We start from the raw sequence: 24,312 nt of genomic DNA, 5'->3' as shown, positions 1-24,312 counted from the left end.
ATCGAGGGCCGAAGGGCCTGTTCTGTGCTGTACTGTTCTATGTTCTAGACACGGGGAGAATTTGCAAACTCCACATGGACAGTGACCCAGAGCCGGGATCGAACCTGGGACCTCGGCGCCGTGAGGCAGCAGTTCCACCCTAGGTTAAGGGGGACTTCAAGAGGTTTCTACTTACACTTGATGTGAGCGGGGGGGGGGGGGGGGGGGGGTGCAGGCGATAAAGATGAATGTACGGCCGAGATTCTAGTTTGTCTTTCTCCCTAAGGCCTTCTTCCAGGGGGTGGAAGCACTGATTTTGGATGGGGACGGTACCGAGGGTGAAGAGGACTCTGCGGCAGAGACAGAGAAAGGGGGAGGGGGTTTGGTCTCCCGAACCTGAAGCATTGTTACTGGGCTGCGAATGTGGAGAAGGTGAGGTGTTGGACAGTGGATTAGGTTGGAGGAGGAGTCCTGTAGGGGTTTCTGGCTTGAGGGCCCTGGTGATGGCCCCGTTGCCGGCCGCCCCGGGGAAGGGTGCGGGGAGTCCGGTGGTGCAGTCGACTATCAGGATATGGAACCAGTTGAGGAGGCATTTTAAGTTGGATAAAATGTGGGCGTTGACGCTACTATTTGGGAACCTCAAGTTTAAAATGGGGGGGGGGGGAATGGCTGGGTTATATGGGAAGTGGAAGGAGCCGGTGCCGAAGCGGGTTAGGGATATGTTCTCGGAGGGCAAGTTTGTAGGGCTGGACGAGCTATGGCAGAGGTTTGAGATACCGAGGGGGCAGTGAGTTTAGGTATGTGCAGGTGCGGGACTTTTCACGAAAGGAGTGGCCGACGTTCCCCCCACCTACCAAAGTACATTGTATTAGAGCAACTGCTGCTTCCTGACGACGTTGGGGGGGGAAGGTAGGATTGGGGACATATACGGGTGGGACTCTGATGTGAGGTGATGCTGAGGGTGAACGCCACCTCCTCCTGCGCGAGGATGAACTTGATTCAGTTCAAGTTGGTGTACGGGTTACACTCGACTCGGGCGAGAACGAATGGGTTCTTCCAGGGGCTAACACAGATGGGTGTGAGACGTGTGGGTGGGGACAACAAATCATACTCACATGTTCTGGGTTGTGAGACATTGGAATTTTTGGGACGCAGTGCCCAGGACATTATCCAGGATAGTGGGGCCGAGGTCCGGCCGCACCCCATTGTGGTGATCTTTGGGGTTTCGGAGAAACCGGGGCTACGAGGCGAAGGGGGCCGATGTCGTGGCCTTCGCCTCTCTGACTGCCCGGCAAAGGATCGTTCTGAATTGGAGGTCATAGAATGTACAGTGCAGAAGGGGGCCATTCGGCCCATCAGGTCTGCACCGGCTCTTGGAAAGAGCACCCTACTTAAGCCCAGCCCATCCCCGTAACCAAGTAACCCCACGTATTCTTTTGGATTGGATTGGATTTGTTTATTGTCACGTGCACCGAGGTACAGTGAAAAGTATTTTTCTGCAAGCAGCTCAACAGATCATTCAGCACACAAAAAGAAAATACATAATTGGGCAACATAAGGTAGATAATGTAAATACATAGACACCTGAACCGGGTGAAGCATACAGGAGTGTAGTATTAATCAGCTCAGCCCAAAAGAGGGTTAACAGCGGGGAAGAAGCTGTTTTTGAGTCTGTTCGTGCGTGTTCTCAGACTTTTACATCTCCTGCCCGATGGAAGAAGTTGGAAGAGCGAGTGAGCCGGTTGGGAGGGGTCAATTTAGCATGGCCAATCCACCCAACCTGCACACCTTTGGACTGTGGGAGGAAACCGGAGCACCCGGAGGAAACCCACGTAGACACGGGGAGAACGTACAAACTCCGGTCACCCGAGGCCGGAATTGAACCTGGGAACCCGGAGCTGTGAGGCAGCAGCGCTAACCACTGTGCCTCCGGGTCGGATACACCGCGGGGGTGGCGGCCTAGCTGGGGGATTTGCACATTTTCTCCGGTTCACTCTGAGGGGGTCAGGATAGGGCTTCAAAGTGCGGTGGAGACGGGAGGGATGAAAAGGAGAACAATTATTAACTATGTTGGTCTGTGTATTTTGCTGATATTGTGTATGCTTCAAATAAAATATCTTAAAATAAAGAGAATGGTGGAGCAGGCTCGAAGGGCTGAATGGCCTCCTCCTGCCTCTATTTTCTATGTATGTTACTATGTATGTGGTAGCAGGAAATGAAGCAGAGCAGACAGGAGTGAGGTGAAGATAGGGCAGCATCTTGGGAATAGTGACCATAATATTAGACTCCCCGAGGTAATAATTGAAGAGGGAACAAGTCTTGACGAAAACCACGCTGCCGGAATGGAGGAAAGCTGCGGGGGGAGGGGGCTTTCAGAGGGTCGGTGCAGACTCGATGGGCCAAATGGCCTCCTTCAATGCACTGTGGAGATTCCATAAAGTGCAACTCCGTACGTGAACCAAGATGTTAGGGGTGATGAGGGTGGGGAGGCGGCTGGGGTTCTGGCCCCTCTTTCTACGCCCTGACAGGCAGAATTGTTAGGGGACAGAGGGAGGCCATTTGTTCGGCCATGTGATTTGCAGAGGGGGTGGGTGAAAGACGGGAGAAGGAAGGGAGCAAAGGTGAGGGGAGGAGCTGACAGAAGGCATGACGTACCTCCACTCCGTTGTGTGCGACTGGGCTTTGTGATTCCGCTCGGATCTCCCCTCTCTGATGCTCGATCGTGCGGCCGGTCTTGGCGGCCGGACTGGCCACCTCCAGCCGGTTCCTCTTTGGCTCCGTGGTGTCCAGCTCTTCGGGGTCCTCCTGCCCCGGCAGAAGGAATGAGTCGCCCCTCTCCAGTTTCCTCTTCCGGCGTTTCTCAGCGGAGTCTTTCCCTCGCACCCTGGCCAGTTTGCTTTCTAATTTCTCGATCTGGGCGGTGGCGGGGGGGGGGGGGGGGGGGGGGGGGGCGTTGTTTGAAAGGAGACAAAAAAGGAGAGAATTATCAGAAGCCAGCCACCCCCCCCCCTCCCGGCCCCACAGCAGGGAAGGCAGGCGAGTGCAGGAGTTCATTCAGCCCAGCGCAACACTGTACGCCGGAACAGGAGGTAGCACGGCGGTCATGTTACCGGAATGGCCATCCGGAAGGCTGGGGTAATGAGCCGGAGACGCGAGATTTAATCCCACCAGGGTGGAGGGGGGAGCTGTGCCGTTTAAATCTAATTACTTAAACGATTCATGAGCAAAAAGGCGCTCTGAGCAACGGTGCCCAGGTAAACGACTGGACTGTTGTTAAACATCCATCTGCGTCACCAATAACCCATTCCCGGGGGGGGGGGGGGGGGGGGGGGATCTGCCGATTGTACCCGGTCGAGCCAACATGCGACTCCAGACCCTGCACAATATGTTCTACTCTTTCGATAAATTTAGAGTACCCAATTAATTTTTCCGATTAAGGAGCAATTTAGCGTGTCCAATCCACCTACCCGGCACATCTTTGGGTTGTGGGGGCGAAACCCAAGCAAACACGGGGAGAATGTGCAAACTCCACACGGACAGTGACCCGGAGCCAGGATCGAATCTGGTACCTCGGGCACTGTGAGGCAGCAGTGCTAACCACTGGACCACCGTGCTGCCCAACACATGTGCTCCACTCTTAACTGCCTCAAGGAAAACTCTTGCAATGGAAAGGTATCCTGAGAATGCCAGAGGCATCAGACAGATTAAATGAGTGGGCAAAAATTTGGCCAATGGAACACAAGATAGAAAGACGTCAAAGTATGCCCTTCGATTTCACTCTGTATCTAACCCCGTGCTGTACCTGTCCTGGGAGTGTTTGATGGGGACAGTGTAGAGGGAGCTTTACTCTGTATCTAACCCCGTGCTGTACCTGTCCTGGGAGTGTTTGATGGGGACAGTGTAGAGGGAGCTTTACTCTGTATCTAACCCCGTGCTGTACCTGTCCTGGGAGTGTTTGATGGGGACAGTGTAGAGGGAGCTTTACTCTGTATCTAACCCCGTGCTGTACCTGTCCTGGGAGTGTTTGATGGGGACAGTGTAGAGGGAGCTTTACTCTGTATCTAACCCCGTGCTGTACCTGTCCTGGGAGTGTTTGATGGGGACAGTGTAGAGGGAGCTTTACTCTGTATCTAACCCCATGCTGTACCTGTCCTGGGAGTGTTTGATGGGGACAGTGTAGAGGGAGCTTTACTCTGTATCTAACCCCGTGCTGTACCTGTCCTGGGAGTGTTTGATGGGGACAGTGTAGAGGGAGCTTTACTCTGTATCTATCCCCGTGCTCTACCTGTCCTGGGAGTGTTTGATGGATACAGTGTAGAGGGAGCTTTACTCTGTATCTATCTCCGTGCTCTACCTGTCCTGGGAGTGTTTGATGGGGACAGTGTAGAGGGAGATTTACTCTGTATCTAACCCTGTGCTGTACCTGTCCTGGGAGTGTTTGATGGGGACAGTGTAGAGGGAGCTTTACTCTGTATCTAACCCCGTGCTGCACCTGTCCTGGGAGTGTTTGATGGGGACAGTGTAGAGGGAGCTTTACTCTGTATCTAACCCCGTGCTGTACCTGTCCTGGGAGTGTTTGATGGGGACAGTGTAGAGGGAGCTTTACTCTGTATCTAACCCTGTGCTGTACCTATCCTGGGAGTGTTTGATGGGGACAGTGTAGAGGGAGCTTTACTCTGTATCTAACCCCGTGCTGTACATTTCCTGGGAGTGTTTGATGGGGACAGTGTAGAGGGAGCATTTCTCTGAATGGTGATAAATATGAAAAACAGTTCCTGAACTTTCCTCCCAAACAAGAGCTTCAGGAATTAATGCGCGATACAAGAGATAACGGGGTTCAAGGGGAGCACTGAGGACTGTGTTTGTTACCTCCCTGCTGAGTTGCTCTTGCTCCCAGTGGCGACCATGCGGTTGGATCTCTGCAGGGCAGCGAACTTGTGTCCCGCCCCCATAACCACACTCGCACACACATACACACACACAAAACCCGCATGCCCATTCGTGCCGACTTACTTGCAGAAGCTTCCGGATCTTCTCACGGGGCGGCATCCGCACAGACTGCAGGGCCCTCCAGATGTTCTGGTTTTCGTCCAGCGTCACCTCCAGCAGGTCACCATCCACCATCAGCTCTTCCAGCTGTTGCTGCACCGCCTCAGACAGCTCGACAGCAGGGCTCTCTAAGGGCAGGAGGTCCTCATCTACAGGGAGCCCAAGGACAGAGTCAGCCTCATGGAACAACTAGATGCACAAAGCCTTTCGTATCGTCCAGGGCCCAAACGTATTCAGAAAACGTGAGCCTAATGACATTTTATATGTTTCCATCCTCAGTCCTGTAACTCACTCCTGAACATCTCGATTAGATCCCAGTCTGTAACTCACTCCTGAACATCTCGATTAGATCCCAGTCTGTAACTCACTCCTGAACATCTCGATTAGATCCCAGTCTGTAACTCACTCCTGAACATCTCGATTAGATCCCAGTCTGTAACTCACTCCAGAACATCTCGATTAGATCCCAGTCTGTAACTCACTCCTGAACATCTGGATTAGATCCCAGTCTGTAACTCACTAAACCACTCGATTAGATCCCAGTCTGTAACTCACTCCAGAACATCTCGATTAGATCCCAGTCTGTAACTCACTCCTGAACATCTCGATTAGATCCCAGTCTGTAACTCACTGAAACCCTAGATTAGATCCCAGTCTGTAACTCACTCCTGAACATCTCGATTAGATCCCAGTCTGTAACTCACTCCTGAACATCTCGATTAGATCCCAGTCTGTAACTCACTCCTGAACATCTCGATTAGATCCCAGTCTGTAACTCACTCCTGAACATCTCGATTTGATCCCAGTCTGTAACTCACTCCAGAACATCTCGATTAGGTCCCAGTCTGTAACTCACTCCAGAACATCTCGATTAGATCCCAGTCTGTAACTCACTCCTGAACATCTCGATTAGATCCCAGTCTGTAACTCACTCCAGAACATCTCCATTAGATCCCAGTCTGTAACTCACTCCTGAACATCTCGATTAGATCCCAGTCTGTAACTCACTCCTGAACATCTCGATTAGATCCCAGTCTGTAACTCACTGAAACCCTCGATTAGATCCCAGTCTGTAACTCACTCCTGAACATCTCGATTAGATCCCAGTCTGTAACTCACTCCTGAACATCTCGATTAGATCCCAGTCTGTAACTCACTCCTGAACATCTCGATTTGATCCCAGTCTGTAACTCACTCCAGAACATCTCGATTAGATCCCAGTCTGTAACTCACTCCAGAACATCTCGATTCGGTCCCAGTCTGTAACTCACTCCTGAACATCTCGATTAGATCCCAGTTTGTAACTCACTCCTGAACATCTCGATTAGACCCCAGTCTGTAACTCACTCCTGAACATCTCGATTAGATCTCAGTCAGTAACTCACTCCTGAACATCTCGATTAGATCCCAGTCTGTAACTCACTCCAGAACATCTCGATTCGATCCCAGTCTGTAACTCACTCCTGAACATCTCGATTCGATCCCAGTCTGTAACTCACTCCTGAACATCTCGATTAGATCCCAGTCTGTAACTCACTCCTGAACATCTCGATTAGATCCCAGTCTGTAACTCACTCCTGAACATCTCGATTAGACCCCAGTCTGTAACTCACTCCAGAACATCTCCATTAGATCCCAGTCTGTAACTCACTCCTGAACATCTCGATTAGATCCCTGTCTGTAACTCACTCCAGAACATCTCGATTAGATCCCAGTCTGTAACTCACTCCAGAACATCTCCATTAGATCCCAGTCTGTAACTCACTCCAGAACATCTCGATTAGATCTCAGTCTGTAACTCACTCCAGAACATCTCCATTAGATCCCAGTCTGTAACTCACTCCAGAACATCTCGATTCGATCCCAGTCTGTAACTCACTCCTGAACATCTCGATTAGATCCCAGTCTGTAACTCACTCCTGAACATCTCGATTAGATCCCAGTCTGTAACTCACTCCTGAACATCTTGATTAGATCCCAGTCTGTAACTCAGTCCTGAACATCTCGATTAGATCCCAGTCTGTAACTCACTCCTGAACATCTCGATTAGATCCCAGTCTGTAACTCACTCCTGAACATCTCGATTAGATCCCAGTCTGTAACTCAGTCCTGGGTATCTGTTATTCTATATATAAAACGGAGACACGGAGAAAGAGACGAGGGGGGGGGGGGGGGGGGGGAGAAGAGGGCGGGAGAGAGAGGGAGAGATACAGGCGGATGGAGAGGGACAGACGGAGGGGGAGGGACAGACGGAGGGGGAGGGACAGACGGAGGGGGAGGGACAGACGGAGGGGGAGGGACAGACGGAGGGAGAGGGACAGACGGAGGGAGAGGGAGACGGAGGGAGAGGGAGACGGAGGGAGAGGGAGACGGAGGGAGAGGGAGACGGAGGGAGAGGGAGACGGAGGGAGAGGGAGACGGAGGGAGAGGGAGACGGAGGGAGAGGGAGACGGAGGGAGAGGGACAGACGGAGGGAGAGGGACAGACGGAGGGAGAGGGACAGACGGAGGGAGAGGGACAGACGGAGGGTGAGGGACAGATGGAGGGGGAGGGACAGATGGAGGGATTGGATTGGATTTGTTTATTGTCACGTGTACCGAGGTACAGTGAAAAGTATTTTTCTGCAAGCAGCTCAACAGATCATTCAGTACATGGGAAGAAAGGGAATTGAACAGAATTCAAGAAAGTACATGAGAATACATAATAGGGCTACACAATATATACAATGTAACTACATAAGCATTGGCATCGGATGAAGCAGACAGGGTGTAGTATTAATGAGGACAGTCCATAAAAGGGTCGTTTAGGAGTCTGGTGACAGCGGGGAAGAAGCTGTTTTTGAGTCTGTTCGTCCGTGTTCTCAGACTTCTGAATCTCCTGCCCGATGGAAGAAGTTGGAAAAGTGAGTTAGCCGGGTGGGAGGGATCCTTGATTATGCTGCCCGCTTTCCCCAGGCAGCGGGAGGTGTAGATGGAGTCAATGGATGGGAGGCAGGTTCGTGTGATGGACTGGGCGGTATTCACGACTCTCTGAAGTTCCTTGCGGTCCTGGGCCGAGCAGTTGCCATACCAGGCTGTGATGCAGCCCGAGAGGATGCTCTCTATAGTGCATCTGTAAAAGTTGGTAAGGGTTAATGTGGACATGCCAAATTTCCTTAGTTTCCTGAGGAAGTAAAGGCGCTGTTGTGCTTTCTTGGTGATAGCGTCGACATGAGTGGACCAGGATAGATTTTTGGTGATGTGCACCCCTAGGAATTTGAAGCTGCTCACCATCTCTACCTCAGCTCCGTTGATGCTGACAGGGGTGTGTACAGTACTATGCTTCCTGAAGTCGATAACCAGCTCTTTAGTTTTGCTGGCATTAAGGGAGAGATTGTTGTCATTGCACCACTCCACTAGGTTCTCTATCTCCCTCCTGTATTCAGACTCGTCGTTGTTCGAGATCCGGCCCACTATGGTCGTATCGTCAGCAAACTTGTAGATGGAGTTGGAACCAAGTTTTGCCACGCAGTCGTGTGTGTACAGGGAGTAGAGTAGGGGGCTAAGTACGCAGCCTTGCGGGGCACCGGTGTTGAGGACTATTGTGGAGGAGGTGTTGGTGTTCATTCTTACTGACTGTGGTCTGTTGGTCAGAAAGTCAAGGATCCAGTTGCAGAGTGGAGAGCCAAGTCCTAAGTTTTGGAGCTTTGATATGAGCTTGGCTGGGATTATGGTGTTGAAGGCGGAGCTGTAGTCAATAAATAGCAGTCTGATGTAGGAGTCCTTGTTTTCGAGATGCTCTAGGGATGAGTGTAAGGCCAGGGAAATGGCATCTGATGTGGACCGGTTGCGACGGTATGCGAATTGAAGTGGGTCAAGGCATTCCGGGAGTATGGAGGTGATGCGCTTCATGATCAGCCTCTCAAAGCACTTCATTACAACTGACGTCAGGGCCACCGGGCGGTAGTCATTGAGGCACGTTGCCTGGTTCTTCTTTGGTACCGGTATGATGGTGGTCTTCTTGAAGCAGGTGGGGACCTCGGAGTGGAGTAGGGATAGGTTAAAGATGTCTGTGAAAACCTCTGCCAGCTGGTCCGCGTAGGTTCTGAGTGCACGACCAGGGATCCCGTCCGGGCCCATCGCCTTCCGTGGGTTCACTTTCAGGAAGGCCGATCTGACTTCGGAAACTGTGATGGTGGGTATGGGTGAATTATGGGTTGCTGGGGCACTCGATAGCGGGTTGTTGGTTACCTGCTCAAACCGAGCATAGAATGCGTTAAGTTCATCGGGGAGGGGTGCACTGCTGCCAGAGATACTGCTCGGCTTCGCTTTGTAGCCCGTTATGTTGTTTAGTCCTTGCCACAACCGCCGAGAGTCTGTCTGTGACTCTAGCTTAGTTTGATATTCTCTCTTGGCATCTCGGATGGCTTTGCGGAGGTCGTACCTGGATTTCTTGTATAGGACAGGGTCGTCTGCCTTGAACGCTTCAGCTCTGTCCTTCAGTAGGGAGTCAATCTCGCGGTTGAGCCATGGTTTCCGGTTGGGGAACGTACGTACTGCTTTCTTTGGCACGCAGTCGTCCACACATTTGCTGATGAAGTCTGTGACGGTGGTGACATACTCATTTAAGTTAGTCGCTGAGTTCTTAAATATGGACCAGTCCACTGTCTCCAAGCAGTCACGTAAGAGCTCTTCTGTCTCCTCAGACCAGCACTGCACAACCTTCTTAGCTGGATTCTCCCGCTTGAGTTTCTGCTTGTAAGCCGGGAGAAGGAGCACAGTCTTATGGTCTGATTTCCCAAAGTGCGGTCGGGGGATGGAACGGTAGGCGCCCTTGATTTTTGAGTAGCAGTGGTCAAGAGTGTTGTCGCCCCGGGTGGTACAGGAGATGTGCTGGTGGAATTTTGGCAGTACACTCTTGAGGTTGGCTTTGTTGAAGTCTCCGGCCACAATGAACAGGGCCTCCGGGTGTTCTGTTTCATGGTTGTTTATGACTGTAGGGAGAGGGACAGACGGAGGGCGACAGGGACAGACAGAGAGGGAGGGACAGAGGGAGAGAGGGAGAGAGAGAGACAGGGACAGAGAGAGAGAGAGCGACAGACAGAGAGGGGGACAGGCAGAGGGAGGGGGACAGGCAGAAAGAGTGACAGGGACAGAGAGAGAGAGAGAGAGAGAGAGAGAGGGACAGACAGAGAGGGGGACAGGGAGAAAGAGAGAGGGAGAGAGAGAGAGGAGCACAGAGAGAGAGAGAGAGGGGCACAGTGAGATGCTCCCAGGCAGTTACCTGCTGTTTCTGTGGGACTGTTCGTTTCTTTACTTTCCGGTGACTGTTCGACTGTATCACCACCGCCCCCATCCAGCTGGAATGAAGATGAACAGACATCATGTGCTGCCAGCTGATTTGCACAGACAGCTCCGAACTCATGGCTATTCGTCAGAAACCTGACACACTCCGAGATAGCAACAAGCAGCTCCCAGTCAACACACAATTCCAAATAGAAATTGGAAACCAGGTCAATCACGGACACAGAGTTCATTCATAAAAAGCTGCTGTCGGCGGAGTGCCAGTGCAGGGGCTACACAACATGGCAGATAGCACAAAGCAGGCACTCCACCAGCACTGACCCTCCGACACTGCAGCTCCCTCAGCACTGACCCTCCGGCCCACTGCAGCGCCACCAGCACTGACTCTCCGACACTGCAGCTCCCTCAGCACTGACCCTCCGACACTGCAGCTCCCTCAGCACTGACCCTCCGGCCCACTGCAGCGCCACCAGCACTGACTCTCCGACACTGCAGCTCCCTCAGCACTGACCCTCTGACAGTGCGGGGCTCCCTCAGCACTGACCCTCCGACAGTGCAGCGCTCCCTCAGTACTGACCCTCCGACACCGCAGCGCTCCCTCAGCACTGACCCTCCGACAGTGCGGCGCTCCCTCAGTACTGACCCTCCGACACCGCAGCGCTCCCTCAGTACTGACCCTCCGACACTGCAGCTCCCTCAGTACTGACCCTCCGACAGTGCGGCACTCCCTCAGCACTGACCCTCCGGCCCACTGCAGTTCCACCAGCACTGACCCTCCGACAGTGCGGAGCTCCCTCAGCACTGACCCTCCGACACCGCAGCGCTCCCTCAGCACTGACCCTCCGACAGTGCGGCGCTCCCTCAGTACTGACCCTCCGACACCGCAGCGCTCCCTCAGTACTGACCCTCCGACACTGCAGCTCCCTCAGTACTGACCCTCCGACAGTGCGGCACTCCCTCAGCACTGACCCTCCGGCCCACTGCAGTTCCACCAGCACTGACCCTCCGACAGTGCGGAGCTCCCTCAGCACTGACCCTCCGACACCGCAGCGCTCCCTCAGCACTGACCCTCCGACAGTGCGGCGCTCCCTCAGCACTGACCCTCCGACAGTGCGGCGCTCCCTCAGCACTGACCCTCCGACACTGCAGCTCCCTCAGCACTGACCCTCCGACACTGCAGCTCCCTCAGCACTGACCCTCCGACACTGCAGCTCCCTCAGCACTGACCCTCCGGCCCACTGCAGCTCCACCAGCACTGACCCTCCGGCCCACTGCAGCTCCACCAGCACTGACTCTCCGACAGTGCGGCTCCCTCAGCACTGACTCTCCAACAGTGCGGCGCTCCCTCAGTCCCCACCTTCTGCCAGTGAGGCGCTCCCTCAGAACTGACTGTCTGACAGTGCTGCACTGACACAGCAACGACCCTCCTACAGTGCGGCACTGTCAGAACACACCAGCCAATAGTGCAGCACTTTCTCAATACTGACCCTCCGATAGTACGGCACTTCCTCAGCACTGACCCTCCGGCAGTGCGGCGCTCCCTCAGCACTGACCCTCCGACAGTGCGACACTCAATCAGCACTGACCCTCCGAAAGTGTGGCACTCCCTCAGCACTGACCCTCCGACAGTGCGGCGCTCCCTCAGCACTGACCCTCCGACACTGCAGCTCCCTCAGCACTGACCCTCCGACACTGCAGCTCCCTCAGCACTGACCCTCCGACACTGCAGCTCCCTCAGCACTGACCCTCCGGCCCACTGCAGCTCCACCAGCACTGACCCTCCGGCCCACTGCAGCTCCACCAGCACTGACTCTCCGACAGTGCGGCTCCCTCAGCACTGACTCTCCAACAGTGCGGCGCTCCCTCAGTCCCCACCTTCTGCCAGTGAGGCGCTCCCTCAGAACTGACTGTCTGACAGTGCTGCACTGACACAGCAACGACCCTCCTACAGTGCGGCACTGTCAGAACACACCAGCCAATAGTGCAGCACTTTCTCAATACTGACCCTCCGATAGTACGGCACTTCCTCAGCACTGACCCTCCGGCAGTGCGGCGCTCCCTCAGCACTGACCCTCCGACAGTGCGACACTCAATCAGCACTGACCCTCCGAAAGTGTGGCACTCCCTCAGCACTGACCCTCCGACAGTGTGCCGCTCCCTCAGTACTGACCCTCTGAAAGTGCGGCGCTCCGTCAGCACTGACCCTCCGACAGTGCGGTGCTCCCTCAGCACTGACCCTCCGACAGTGCGGTGCTCCCTCAGCACTGACCCTCCGACAGTGCGGTGCTCCCTCAGCACTGACCCTCCGACAGTGCGGTACGCCCTCAGCGTTCTCACTCCCTCAGTACTGACCCTCCGACAGTGCGGCGCTCCCTCAGTCCCCATCCTGGGAGGTTTGGGTTTGGGCCTACGTTCATCTCCAGGGTGGAGATACCATGTGCTGCCCCCACAGTTGGTATAAGGAAAAGCTCGGTGAGTTCTGGAGATTTCCAGTTGTCTCGGGGCATGAGGCAGGGGTGCTGCTGTCCCTGCTACTGTCTGCACTGGTCATTGAACCTTTGGACATTGTGCTCTGGGCATCGAGAGTATGGTCAGGCTTTGTCAGGGAGTAAAGGGTTTTGCTGTGTGCGGATGATTTGCTGCTGTACATCTCAAATCCGTCGGAATGTATGGATAAGATAATGGCCATATTGAGGAAGTTTGGTGCATTCCCAGGAGACCAACTGAATGTGGCAACAAGGGCAGTTATTCTGCAAACGCCCAGGAGAGGAGTGAGAATTTGAGTGCCCTGCGAATTAGGCTGGCCAACAGCAGCTTTAGATACCTGGGTATTGAGATGGCCCGCGACTGGGCCACAACGCGCCAGCGGAATCCGGCTGACTAGGTGGGGGGACTGAAAGGGGATCTGAAGGGGGTGGGACGCCCTCCTGCTGCCACCGGCGTTGAGTGGCACAGACCGTCAGGATGAACGTCCTCCCGAGGTTTTTGTTCGTTTTCCAGTGCCTCCTAATATTCCTGCCAAAGGCATTCTTCCGAAGGGTGCACAGGTTAATTTCGGCATTCATATGGGTGGCATGTAGCGGATTTGGAAATCTGCTAGATTACAACTGGGCGATGAATGTGGAGACGGAGCAGCAGTGGTGGGGGTGGCTGGCGGTGGGGTGGCAGATAGAGAAGACTATGCCCCCCCCCCCCCCCCCCCCCCCGGTTCTCCCTGGGTAAGTACACTGTGAGTCCAGTTGTGACATCCTCCCTAAAGATGTGTGAGGTTATCCACTGTGGTAGCAAAAACAAGAATGGCCATAAATTAGTAGGGAGGAATGTGTCATCGTACACCAGTGACTGAAGGTAAGCGTGCAGTTACAGCAGGCGGTAAAGGCGGCAAATGGCGTGCTAGCCTTCATAGCGAGAGGATTCGAGTACAGGAGCTGGGGGCCGCGATTCTCCGCTCCCCATGCCGGGCGAGGAGCGGCCTCCGACGCCGGAGTGAAACACTCCGGGTTTCACTCCGGCGTCGGCCTTTTCTCTCCGTTTCGGAGAATCGAGCCCGGGGTGTCTTGCTGCAATTACACAGGGCCTTGGTGAGGCCACACCTGGAATAGTGAGAGCAGTTTTGGTCTCCTTCTCTGACGAAGGATGTTCTTGCTCCAGAGGGAATGCGGCGAAGGTTTACCAGACTGATTCCTGGGATGGCGGGACTGACGGACGAGGAGAGGTTGAATCGGTTAGGATTGTATTCACTGGCGTTCAGAAGAATGAGGGGGGGGATGACATAGAAAGCCATAAAATTCTAACAGGACTGGGCAGGGTAGATGCAGGAAGGATGTTCCCGATGGTGGTGGGTGTCCAGAACCAGGGGTCACAGGGCTGTTTAGCTCACAGGGCTAATCGCTGGCTTTGAAAGCAGACCAAGGCAAGCCAGCAGCACGGTTCGATTCCCGTAACAGCCTCCCCGAACAGGCGCCGGAATGTGGCGACTAGGGGCTTTTCACAGTAACTTCATTTGAAGCCTACTCGTGACAATAAGCGATTTTCATTTCATTTCAGTCTGAGGATATGGGGTAGACCATTTGGATTGGATTGGATTGGATTTGTTTATTGTCACGTGTACCGAGGTACAGTGAAAAATATTTTTCTGCGAGATCATTCAGCACATGGAAGAAAAGGGAATTAAACAAAATTCAAGAAAATACATGAGAATACATAATAGGGCAACACAAGATATACAACGTAACTACATAAGCATTGGCATCGGATGAAGCATACAGGGTGTAGTGTTAATGAGGTCAGTCAATAAGAGGGTCATTTAGGAGTCTGGTGACAGCGGGGAAGAAGCTGTTTTTGAGTCAGTTCGTGCGTGTTCTCAGACTTCTGAATCTCCTGCCCGATGGAAGAAGTTGGAAAAGTTTCGGACAGAGATGAGGAGAAGTTTCTTCACCCAGAGAGTGGTCGGCCTGTGGAATTCATTACCACAGGAAGTCGTTGAGGTCAAAACATTGCATGTTTTCAAGAAGCTGTTAGATATAGCCCTCGGGGCGAAGGGGGTCAAAGGATATGGGGGGGAAAGTGGGAACAGGCTATTGAGTTGGATGATCACAATGAATGGTGCAGCAGGCTCGAAGGGCTGAATGGTCTCCTCCTGCTCCTATTTTCTGTTTCCTTGAATTGCAGATTTGCGCTGGCAGAGATGGATGTGATGTATAGGCATTGGAGGGGGTGGAGCGGGTGAGGAATCTGTTTGTGGAGGGGAGGCTCGCAGGGGTGGGAGAGTTACAGTACAGGTATCAGTTGCTGAGGGGGAGTGAGTTTTGGTATATTGGTGGCACGGCAGCACAGTGGTCAGGACTCCTGCCTCACAGCTCCAGGGACACGGGCTCAATTCCGGCCTCGGGTGACTGTGTGGAGTCTGCACTTCCTCCCCGTCTCTGCGTGGGTTTCCTCCGGGTGCTCCGGTTTCCTCCCACATTCCAAAGACGTGCAGGTTAGCTGGATTGGCCATGATAAATTGTCCCTTAGGATCCAAGGGTTAAGTGGGGTTACGAGGCAGTGAACCGAGGTAGGATGCTATTTCAGAGTGTGGGTGAAGACTCGATGGGCCGAATGGCCTATTTCTGCACTGTAGGGATGCTATGATAAACAGGTGCAGGATTTTGCGTGGAAGGATTGGATTTGTTTATTGCCACTTGCACCGAGGTACAGTGAAAAGTATTTTTCTGCGAGCAGCTCAACAGATCTACCCTTGTTCCCTCAGCTACAGGAGCAGACCCTGGATAGGTTGTTGACACGGACGATTTGGGAGAGTGTAGGATTGCGGACATTTATGGATGGTTGGTGGACATGGAGAATGTGCCAATTGACGAGATAAATTGGAAGTGGGAGGAAGAGCCAGGAATAGAATTGGGCTGGGCTCTTGCAATGAAATTATGCATCGGGTGCTGGGCCGAACCTGGCACAGTTTAAAGTGGTGCATAGGGCCTAAATAACGTGGGCATGTGTGAGCGGGTAGAGGACAAGTGCGAGATGTCGAGGGGGGGGACTGGCAAATCATGTCCGTATGTTTTGGTCATGTCCGGGATTCCCACAGCACTGACCCTCCGACAGTGCAGCACTCCCTCAGCACTGACCCTCCAACAGTGCGTCGCTCCCTCAGCACTGACCCTCCGACAGTGCGGCGCTCCCTCAGCACTGACCCTCCGACAGTGCGGCGCTCCCTCAGCACTGACCCTCCGACAGTGCGGCGCTCCCTCAGCACTGACCCTCCGACAGTGCGGCGCTCCCTCAGCACTGACCCTCCGACAGTGCGGCGCTACCTCAGCACTGACCCTCCGTCAGTGCAGCGCTCCCTCAGCACTGACCCTTCCACTGTGCAGCGCTCCCTCAGCACTGACCCTCCGACAGTGCGGCCCTCCCTCAGCATTGACCCTCCAACAGTGCGACACTCCCTCAGTACTGACCCTCCGACAGTGCGGCCCTCCCTCAGCACTGACCCTCCGACAGTGCGGTGCTCCCTCAGCACTGACTCTCCGACAGTGCGGCACTCCCTCAGCACTGACCCTCCCACAGTGTGGCACTCCCTCAGCACTGACCCTCCGACAGTGCGGTGCTCCCTCAGCACTGACCCTCCCACAGTGTGACGCTCCCTCAGCACTGACCCTCCGACAGTGCGGCCCTCCCTCAGCACTGACCCTCCGACAGTGCGGCGCTCCCTCAGCACTGACCCTCCGACAGTGTGACGCTCCCTCAGCACTGACCCTCCGACAGTGTGACGCTCCCTCTGCACTGACCCTCTGACAGTGCGGCGCTCCCTCAGCACTGATCCTCCGACAGTGCGGCTCTCCCTCAGCACTGACCCTCCCACAGTGCGCCGCTCCCTCAGTACTGACCCTCCGACAGTGCGGCACTCCCTCAGCACTGACCCTCCGACAGTGTGGCGCTCCCTCAGCACTGACCCTCCCACAGTGTGGCGCTCCCTCAGCACTGACCCTCCCACAGTGAGGCGCTCCGAGTCCCGCCTTCTGCCACTGCGGCGCTCCCTCAGCACCGACTATCCAACATTTGCTCCCCTCCTCACACTTTCCGAGCCGCCTGCTTACCTTTCTCTGGTGGTTGGCCACGCGGTTCCTGTCCTTCATGGCGATTGTCTCCTTTACCACCTGGTTCTGCAGCTCCTGCCGGAGATCCATCAGCCGGTCCAGCAGGGCGGCCACCTCCTTGGAGGCCATGGTCCGCCGGGCCCTGTCCTGCCACATTATGGCCCTCTCGGTTAGGCACTGGAGGGCCTCGCCCTCCGGCAGCCGGACTGGCAGCTTCTGCAGGGCCACCAGCAACGAGAGAATGATTTCCAGCCTGGGTCTCCGCGAACGCAGGCACAGCGGGCACAAGAACTTGGTGTCCCAGTCCCACCAGGCGGGCGAGTGCTTCTGCTGGCTCAGCTTCGGGCAGCTGGCGCACGTGCTGTGGAAACAGTCCTTGCAGAGCTCACACTGCAGCATCAAGTCGCTCGATGGCTGTCCGCACACACATGCACCCGTCTCCCCGCCCTGCTTCTGCTCCGAGGGCCTTTTGGACGCGTTCTTCTGTCGCAGGGCGCGGATGCCTTCCCTCTCTTTCTGTTCTGCTTCTTTGAAAGCCAGAATCTGTTACGGGAGACAAGACAAAAAGTATTTAAAGAGGGGGAAAAGCGAGGGCCGGGGTATCGCAAACACCAGGTACAGCAGGAGACCATTCAGCCCCTCTCGAGCCTGTTACACAGAAACAGGAGGCCATTCAGCCCCTCTCGAGTCTGTTACACAGGAACAGGAGGAGGCCAATTCAGGCCCTCTCGAGCCTGTTACACAGGAACAGGAGGAGGCCCATTCAGCCCCTCTCGAACCTGTTACACAGGATCAGGAGGCGGCCATTTAGCCCCTCTCGAACCTGTTACACAGGAACAGGAGGAGGCCAATTCAGCCCCTCTCGAGCCTGTTACACAGGAACGGGAGGAGGCCCATTTAGCCCCTCTCGAACCTGTTACACAGGAACAGGAGGAGGCCCATTCAGCCCCTCTCGAGCCTGTTACACAGAAACAGGGGAGGAGGCCAATTCAGCCCCTCTCGAGCCTGTTATACAGGAACAGGAGGAGGCCCATTTAGCCCCTCTCGAGCCTGTTACACAGGAACAGGGCAGGAGGCCCATTCAGCCCCTCTCGAGCCTGTTACACAGGAACAGGAGGAGGCCAATTCAGCCCCTCTCGAGCCTGTTACACAGGAACAGGGGAGGAGGCCCATTCAGCCCCTCTCGAGCCTGTTACACAGGAACAGGGGAGGAGGCCCATTCAGCCCATCTCAAGCCTGTTACACAGGAACAGGAGGCCCATTCAGCCCCTCTCGAGCCTGTTACACAGGAACAGGGGAGGAGGCCCATTCAGCCCCTCTCCAGCCTGTTACACAGGAACAGGGGAGGAGGCCATTCAGCCCCTCTCGAGCCTGTTACACAGGAACAGGGGAGGAGGCCCATTCAGCCCCTCTCGAGCCTGTTACACAGGAACAGGAGGCCCATTCAGCCCCTCTCGAGCCTGTTACACAGGAACAGGGGAGGAGGCCCATTCAGCCCCTCTCGAGCCTGTTACACAGGAACAGGGGAGGAGGCCATTGAGCCCCTCTCGAGCCTGTTACACAGGAACAGGGGAGGAGGCCATTCAGCCCGTCTCGAGCCTGTTACACAGGAACAGGGGAGGAGGCCATTCCGCCCCTGCTGAACCTCCAATCAGCCACATCACGTCTGATCTATATTTTCCCTCTTCCCATCTCAGCTCCGTAACCCTTAATGTCTCCCAATAACCAACAAAAAGCCATCAATCTCGCGGTTTGAAATTTCCAACTGACCCCCGCAGCCTTGACAGGGTTATTTGCAGTAGGAGAGAGTTCCAAATTTCCGTTCGGGTGAGGAAGTGCTTCCTGACGACCCCCTGAACGGCCTGGCTCTCATTTTAAGGTTTGGCCCTCACCTTGTTCTGGATTCGCCCCTCCACCCACCAGAGTAAACGGTTTCTCCCTATCCACACTTCCGAATCCGTTCATCATTTTTAACCCTCGATCAGGACCTCCCCATAATCTTCCAAAGTCAAGGCCAGACAAGCCCGGTCTGGGCGACCAGTCCGTCTGATTTAACCCTTTCGAAATAGGAGGGAAAAAAAATCTGATCTCACTATTGATCCCGGATCCCGGATATCCTGCGCCGACAATCCCAGACCGTCAGTGTCAGCTTTGTCGATGACATTCTCCTTTGCCTTCTTCCATTTGCTCCTCCTGATGTTCTCTAAACCTGCATCAGCGCACGGACAGAGCACCTGTAAAGCCAGAATTAAAGATTAGCTCATCACTCATTAGCTCCCTCTGCACTGTCGCCATCAAACACTTCCAGGACAGGTACAACACGGGGTTAGATACAGAGTAAAGCTCCCTCTACACTGTCCCCATCAAACACTCCCAGGACAGGGACAGCACGGGGTTAGATACAGAGTAAAACTCCCTCTACACTGTCCCCATCAAACACTCCCAGGACAGGTACAGGACGGGGTTAGATACAGAGTAAAGCTCCCTCTACACTGTCCCTATCAAACACTCCCAGGATAGGTGCAGCACGGGGTTAGATACAGAGTAAAGCTCCCTCTGCACTGTCCCCATCAAACACTCCCAGGACAGATACAGCACGGGGTTAGATACAGAGTAAAGCTCCCTCTACACTGTCCCTATCAAACACTCCCAGGACAGGTACAGCACGGGGTTAGGTACAGAGTAAAGCTCCCTCTACACTGTCCCTATCAAACACTCCCAGCTCAGGGACAACATGGGTTAGATACAGAGTAAAGCTCCCTCTACACTGTCCCCATCAAACACTCCCAGGACAGGGCAGCACGGGGTTAGATACAGAGTAAAGCCCCCTCTACACTGTCGCCATCAAACACTCCCAGGACAGGTACAGCATGGGGTTAGATACAGAGTAAAGCTCCCTCTGCACTGCCGCCATCAAACACTCCCAGGACAGGTACAACACGGGGTTAGATACAGAGTAAAGTTCCCTCTGCACTATCGCCATCAAACACTCACAGGACAGGGATGGCACGGGGTTAGATACAGAGAAATGTTCCCTCTATACTCTGGAACACTTGCCTCTAATAATGTGTAACAGGAGTTCTTCTTCAGAAAGGTCTTGGTCGCTTTTTCTCTCCAGGAGTGTGCAGTTGTCACTTGACTCTCCAGATGAGGTAGTTCTTCCATTCGAACCGGTAAGTCACGACCGACTGCGACCAGTCCCTCCAGGTCATCCAGACATGGATAGTGATCTCCATTCTAGAAAAAAAGATGCAGCCCTTCAGACTATGTCAGCTGTGACTCCCAAGTCCCTCATTTCCGAGTCAGAATGCTGTAGTACCCAAATTGCAGGTAGGAACCTCCTCTCCACCTTCCAGCATGTGGGAGCGCCGCACTGTAGGAAGGTCAGTGCTGAGGGAGCGTCGCACTGTCGGAGGGTCAGTGCTGAGGGAGTGCCGCACTGTCGGAGAGGGAGTGCCGCACTGTCAGAGGGTCAGTGCTGAGGGAGCGCCGCTTTGTCAGAGGGTCAGTACTGAGGGAGCACCTCACTGTCGGAGGGTCAATGCTGAGAGAGCGTCGCTTTGTCAGAGGGTCAGTGCTGAGGGAGCGCCGCAGTGTCGGAGGGTCAGTGCTGAGAGAGTGCCGCTTTGTCAGAGGGTCAGTACTGAGGGAGCACCTCACTGTCGGAGGGTCAATGCTGAGAGAGCGCCGCTTTGTCAGAGGGTCAGTGCTGAGGGAGAACCGCACTGTCGGAGGGTCAGTGCTGAGGGAGTGCCGCTTTGTCAGAGGGTCAGTGCTGAGGGAGCACCGCACTGTCGGAGGGTCAGTACTGAGGGAGTGCCGCACTGTCGGAGGGTCAGTGCTGAGGGAGCGCCGCACTGTCGGAGGGTCAGTGCTGAGGGGGCGCCGCACTGTCGGAGGGTCAGTATTGAGGGATCACCGCACTGTCGGAGGGTCAGTGCTGAGGGAGCACCGCACTGTCGGAGGGTCAGTATTGAGGGAGCGCCGCACTGTCGGAGGGTCAGTATTGAGGGAGCGCCGCACTGTCGGAGGGTCAGTATTGAGGGAGCGCCGCACTGTCGGAGGGTCAGTATTGAGGGAGCGCCGCACTGTCGGAGGGTCAGTACTGAGGGAGCGCCGCACTGTCGGAGGGTCAGTATTGAGGGAGCGCCGCACTGTCGGAGGGTCAGTACTGAGGGAGTGCCGCAGGACATGTGAAACCAATCCTTTTCTCCATTCTCATGGGGTTGTGAGTCCGGTACAGGAAAGAACTTTCCAAACTACTCCCCGGTGTCTCGGGGCCAATATTTACTCTTCAACCAACTTCACAAAGGAACAGCTGATCCAAGTTGTTTATCTAACTGCCTACCTGTGAGACCTTGCTCTGTGCAAATTGCCTGCCATCTCCAACACTACAACAGGCAGCACTCTTCAAAACAAAAACCTTTGTTGGCTCTGAGGCCCTTCGGGATGTCCTGAGGTAGTGAAAGGTGTTGGCGAGAGAGGCTATCCTCTTTCGCGCTTTACTGGTCCTCCCGCTGGACACTGACCGAGTGGCAATTCCGTCACGTCCGACAACTTGGAGACTGCGGCGACCTCTCGCCTAACCCCCATCGCCGTTGACCTGTGGTCACTTGATGGTTTTTGTCGGAATCAACCGGGCCGGCCAACATGCCTGCACAGGAAGATCCCGCCGGCAGCAGGTCAGATGGACGATCGGGCTGTCTGCTCATTGAGACGGGGCTCCCTCAGCCACGGGCGCAGGATCCCACACCCCCCTCCTCAAAGCGGGAGGGCGGGGCCTCGGGCACGGTATCCCGTCCGAGACTCGGCACCTCCGATGGTGCGACGCAGCATCAGAGCGGACATCTGCCACTCGGGAACTCTGCAGCCTGGGGCTTGGACCAGCCGGTTCCTCACTCAGAAACCCTGCCTAGCCACGACTGGGGCGCGGTGGGGGACTTGCCTGTATCTCCTCGACGTCCGCGATCCAGGCCCGCGCTTTCGCCAGCGCCTCTTTCAGGGCCAGTATGTTGGGAAGCTCGACGGGGATGTTCTCCGCTTCCTTGATGATAGCTTCCAGCGTAGCCGGCGGGTGTTTCTGCCTGCAGGATATTCGTTAAAAGCAAAACAAAACTAAGTTAATCCAGCATGGACTTAATGCAAGCCTTTGGCTGAAGGAAAGACGCATCACCAGAGCCAACATCCCCGTTGGTCCCAGTTTCAGCAACACTCAGAATCCCCAACATCAACTAACAGCACAGAAACCCAGGAGAAGGCCCATCCAGCCTCTCTCGAGCCTGTTACACAGGAACAGGAACAGGCCCATTCAGCCCCTCTCCAGCCTGTTACACAGGAACAGGAGGAGGCCCATTCAGCCCCTCTCGAGCCTGTTACACAGGAACAGGCCCATTCAGCCCCTCTCCAGCCTGTTACACAGGAACAGGAGGAGGCCCATTCAGCCCCTCTCCAGCCTGTTACACAGGAACAGGAGGAGGCCCATTCAGCCCCTCTCGAGCCTGTTGCACAGGAACAGTAGAAGGCCCATTCAGCCCCTCTCGAGCCTGTTACACAGGAACAGGAGGAGGCCCATTCAGCCCCTCTCGAGCCTGTTAGACAGGAACAGGAGGAGGCCCATTCAGCCCCTCTCGAGCCTGTTACACAGGAACAGGAGGAGGCCCATTCAGCCCCTCTCGAGCCTGTTGCACAGGAACAGGAGGAGGCCTATTCAGCCCCTCTCGAGCCTGTTACACAGGAACAGGAGGAGGCCCATTCAGCCCCTCTCGAGCCTGTTGCACAGGAACAGGAGGAGGCCCATTCAGCCCCTCTCGAGCCTGTTACACAGGAATAGGAGGAGGCCCATTCAGCCCCTCTCGAGCCTGTTGCACAGGAACAGGCCCATTCAGCCCCTCTCGAGCCTGTTGCACAGGAACAGGCCCATTCAGCCCCTCTAGAGCCTGTTGCACAGGAACAGGCCCATTCAGCCCCTCTAGAGCCTGCTGCACAGGACTTGGGGGGTGGGGGGGAGGGGGGCCTGTTCAGCCCCCCCCTATCAGCTTTGTTACACAGGAACAGGAAGAGGGCCATTCAGCTCCTCAAGCCTGTAGCAATATTCAGTCAGATCACAACTGATCTATATCCTCACTCCATCTACCTACCTTAGTCCTGTAACCTTTAATCTCCCTTTACCCAACAAAAATCAAGCCATCTCGGGTTTGAAATTCCCAGCTGACCCTTCGCTGCCCACCCCCCGACAGTGTGAAAAGTGTTATTGGCCACTTTCTGCTCCCTTTGGGTGGCGATGGGCCATCCTCCACTGAATGGCCTGGCTCTCATTTCAAGCTTCTTCCTGCCCCCACCCCACTGACTTTTCTGGAGTCCTCTCCCAACAACCAACCTTCCCCCCCCAAAAGGGGAACAAATTCTTTCTATCAACCGTTCATTCTCCTTCAACCCCACTTTTCCCCACCGTAATCTTCCAGTGCTCGTGGGAACACAAACCCGGTCTGCGCGACCCGTCTTTGGAATTTAACCCTTTCAGTCCCGGAGCCATTCTGGGAAATCGGTGCTGTACCCACCCCCCACCTTCCTCTTCCAAGGCTGATATACAGAGCTGCCAACCTTTCCCAACAGAAATCAGTAAAATCGGTATTTACATTTCAAAGCAAAAATGCCCACCAACTGAAGTACAAGTCTAAAACACGAATGGAAAATGCAAATCATGGGGCTGGTTTAGCACAGGGCTAAATCGCTGGCTTTTAAAGCAGACCAAGCAGGCCAGCAGCGCGGGTTCAATTCCCGTACCAGCCTCCCCGAACAGGCGCCGGAATGTGGCGACTAGGGGCTTTTCACAGTATCTTCATTTTGAAGCCTACTCGTGACAATAAGCGATTTTCATTTCATTTTCATTTTATCTAAAGCTGTTACACTGATGTACATCGTGTGTGAGTGTTTTCAAATTCAGTTTCAAACATTCAGTAATTCCAAATGTGAAAAATTCAGGGCAGCACGGTGGTGCAGTGGTTAGCACTGCTGCCTCACGGCGCAGAGGTCCCAGGTTCGATCCCGGCTCTGGGTCACTGTCCGTGTGGAGTTTGCACATTCTTCCCGTGTTTACGTGGGTTTCGCCCCCACAACCCAAAAATGTGCAGAGTAGGTGGAAAAAATTAATTGGGCACTCTAAATTTATAAAAAAACAAACATGAAAAATTCTATAATGCTGCACAGAGAACAATGCAGCAGGCTTTAAATTACCCATCTATCTGTGTTTTTAAATTATTAAGTCGAAAACATTTTAAAATTACATCGCTGTATCACCATTAAATTCCTAATGCTGGGCAGCACGGTGGCCTAGTGGTTAGCACAACCGCCTCACGGCGCTGAGGTCCCAGGTTCGAATCCCGGCTCTGGGTCACTGTCTGTGTGGAGTT

At 54.6% G+C, this 24,312-nt stretch overlaps 1 protein-coding gene across 2 annotated transcripts in view; it reads right to left on the bottom strand.

Moving 5' to 3' along the window:
• The window catches only part of LOC119955621 (lysine-specific demethylase 5C-like), a 46,714-nt gene that overhangs the window by 3,396 nt on the left and 19,006 nt on the right, over positions 1-24,312 (bottom strand). For both annotated transcript variants that reach the window (XM_038782022.1, XM_038782021.1), the window contains exons 7-13: positions 21,849-21,987; positions 19,961-20,140; positions 18,997-19,137; positions 16,904-17,446; positions 10,291-10,366; positions 4,993-5,177; positions 2,635-2,892 (exon numbers count right to left, since the gene is read on the bottom strand). In XM_038782022.1, coding sequence (XP_038637950.1) covers positions 2,635-2,892; positions 4,993-5,177; positions 10,291-10,366; positions 16,904-17,446; positions 18,997-19,137; positions 19,961-20,140; positions 21,849-21,987 — 1,522 coding nt within the window. The remainder of the gene's footprint in view (positions 1-2,634; positions 2,893-4,992; positions 5,178-10,290; positions 10,367-16,903; positions 17,447-18,996; positions 19,138-19,960; positions 20,141-21,848; positions 21,988-24,312) is intronic.

This window comes from Scyliorhinus canicula, chromosome 21 (assembly GCF_902713615.1).
Source record: "Scyliorhinus canicula chromosome 21, sScyCan1.1, whole genome shotgun sequence".
Taxonomy (NCBI): Eukaryota; Metazoa; Chordata; class Chondrichthyes; order Carcharhiniformes; family Scyliorhinidae; genus Scyliorhinus; species Scyliorhinus canicula.
The sequence above is the reverse complement of the archived record's forward strand: the minus strand, read 5'-3'. Positions and strand labels throughout refer to the sequence as shown.